At 43.7% G+C, this 1,740-nt stretch overlaps 1 protein-coding gene across 1 annotated transcript; it reads left to right on the top strand.

Moving 5' to 3' along the window:
* Window positions 1-89: 89 nt before the first annotated feature.
* TEOVI_000707900 (mitogen-activated protein kinase 3, putative) lies at window positions 90-1,205 on the top strand (the record flags this gene model as incomplete). The annotated part of the gene is made up of 1 exon (XM_067222291.1): window positions 90-1,205. The coding sequence occupies one exon, from the start codon at window positions 90-92 to the stop codon at window positions 1,203-1,205; it is 1,116 nt and encodes a 371-aa protein (XP_067078392.1).
* Window positions 1,206-1,740: the final 535 nt, after the last annotated feature.

The following is a 1,740-nucleotide window of genomic DNA, read 5'->3' as shown; positions in this document are numbered from 1 at the left end:
AAGAAGAGTCGGATAGAGTGAAGGAAAGAATAGAAGAAAAGGTTGAACTAGGTTGTGGGAAGAGGAGGGGAACATCACCGTGATAAGCAATGCACAAAAGTAATCAAGAGTTGTGCGAGCCTACAATTGTAGGGGGCTTTAAGGTGTACAATGTTGGTGGATCCGAGTTTGAGGTTCCACGGAAGTACACACTTTTGAAAATACTTGGTATGGGAGCTTATGGTATTGCGTGCAGTTGTTTGAATGAAGAAACACAGGAGAAGGTATCGATAAAAAAGTGCCGAGAGGTATTCCGTGACTTGGATGATGGCAGGCGCGTTCTGCGTGAGGTTGCGATGATGCGCTTCTTCAGGCACGAGAATTTGTTACATGTCATGGATATATTGCCGCCCATGAAGGGCTACAATGAATTCCGTGATGTTTACATAGTAACGCCCCTGAAGGATGTTGATATGAATGTTGTGCTTCGCTCGCGTCAGGTGCTAGAGGAAACTCACGTCCGGTACTTCATTTATCAAATACTTCGGGGTTTAAAATATTTACATAGTGCCGGTGTGGCACACCGTGACTTGAAACCAGCCAACCTAGTCACTGACATCTCGTGCGAGCTGAAGATTATTGACTTCGGTCTTTCCCGTAGCGTCACTATCCCACATCATGATTTGACTGACTACGTCATTACACGCTGGTACCGACCGCCGGAACTGCTTCTAGAAAACAGTTACTACGACACCGCAGTAGACATTTGGTCAGTCGGTTGCATTATGGCAGAAATGTACAATCGCAAGCCAGTCCTTCCGGGCCGAAACACGATTGATCAGCTGCGGCTCATTTGCACACATATTGGGAAGCCTCCAAGGGATATGGTAGAGAGTGCAGAGGCGTTGGAGAAGTTAAATCAACTTCCTGATGGCGAATTGGACATGGGCAAACTTGTGCCCGGGTTGACAAGTGCAGATGGAATTGATTTTCTCAGCCAAATGTGGGAGCTTGACCCGCGGAAAAGGCCATCAGCGGCTGAATTACTTCGCCATCCATTCATGGCACCGTTGCATGATGAAGTGGACGAGCCGGTGTGTCCGACATCCTTCGCGTGGCCATATGAAATGCAGGAAATGAGTCTTGACTCCCTCCGTAGGGCATTCTGGGATGAAATATGCAGCTTTAATCCACATCTTGCAAGCCAAATACCGAAAGGCGCGTAGCCTCGTGAAGAATCCTACTTGTCCATATCTACTTTGGTTATTGTTGTTGTTTTCATCTGCTTTGTGTTGTCGTCGTTGTTGTTGTTGCTTTTCTTTTCCGGACTTTTTTTCTTTTTCTTTTCCTGCAGCTGCGGATGCTGTTGTTATTACAATTACAATAATTTGATTATTATTGGTTAGTTCTCTTTTTTCCTTTATATATACACACACATATATATATATATATATATGAACAACCGCCTCTTGGTTACCCGTTTGCTTGGATGCCACTTGGTTGTTCATCTTCTAACCCTCATCTGTTTGGCATTTCGTATTGTTGTAATTTTTTTTTTCTTTCTCCCTTTTTTTTTTCGTTCTTCGTTACTTTGCTTACTTGCGACGTGGTTGAACTGTGACGGTATCTGTACTTTTGTATTTGAATTTGTGTTGCGTGAGTGAGTGAAGAAAAGATGACGAAATGAAACATTTACACCAGAAAGTCGAACAGACGGAGAGACAAGGCGAAAGTTTAAAAATCCGTCTATATGTTTTTTTT

The sequence above is a fragment of the Trypanosoma equiperdum genome (assembly GCF_001457755.1).
Source record: "Trypanosoma equiperdum strain OVI genome assembly, contig: ctg_1603, whole genome shotgun sequence".
Taxonomy (NCBI): domain Eukaryota; phylum Euglenozoa; class Kinetoplastea; order Trypanosomatida; family Trypanosomatidae; genus Trypanosoma; species Trypanosoma equiperdum.
The sequence above is the reverse complement of the archived record's forward strand: the minus strand, read 5'-3'. Positions and strand labels throughout refer to the sequence as shown.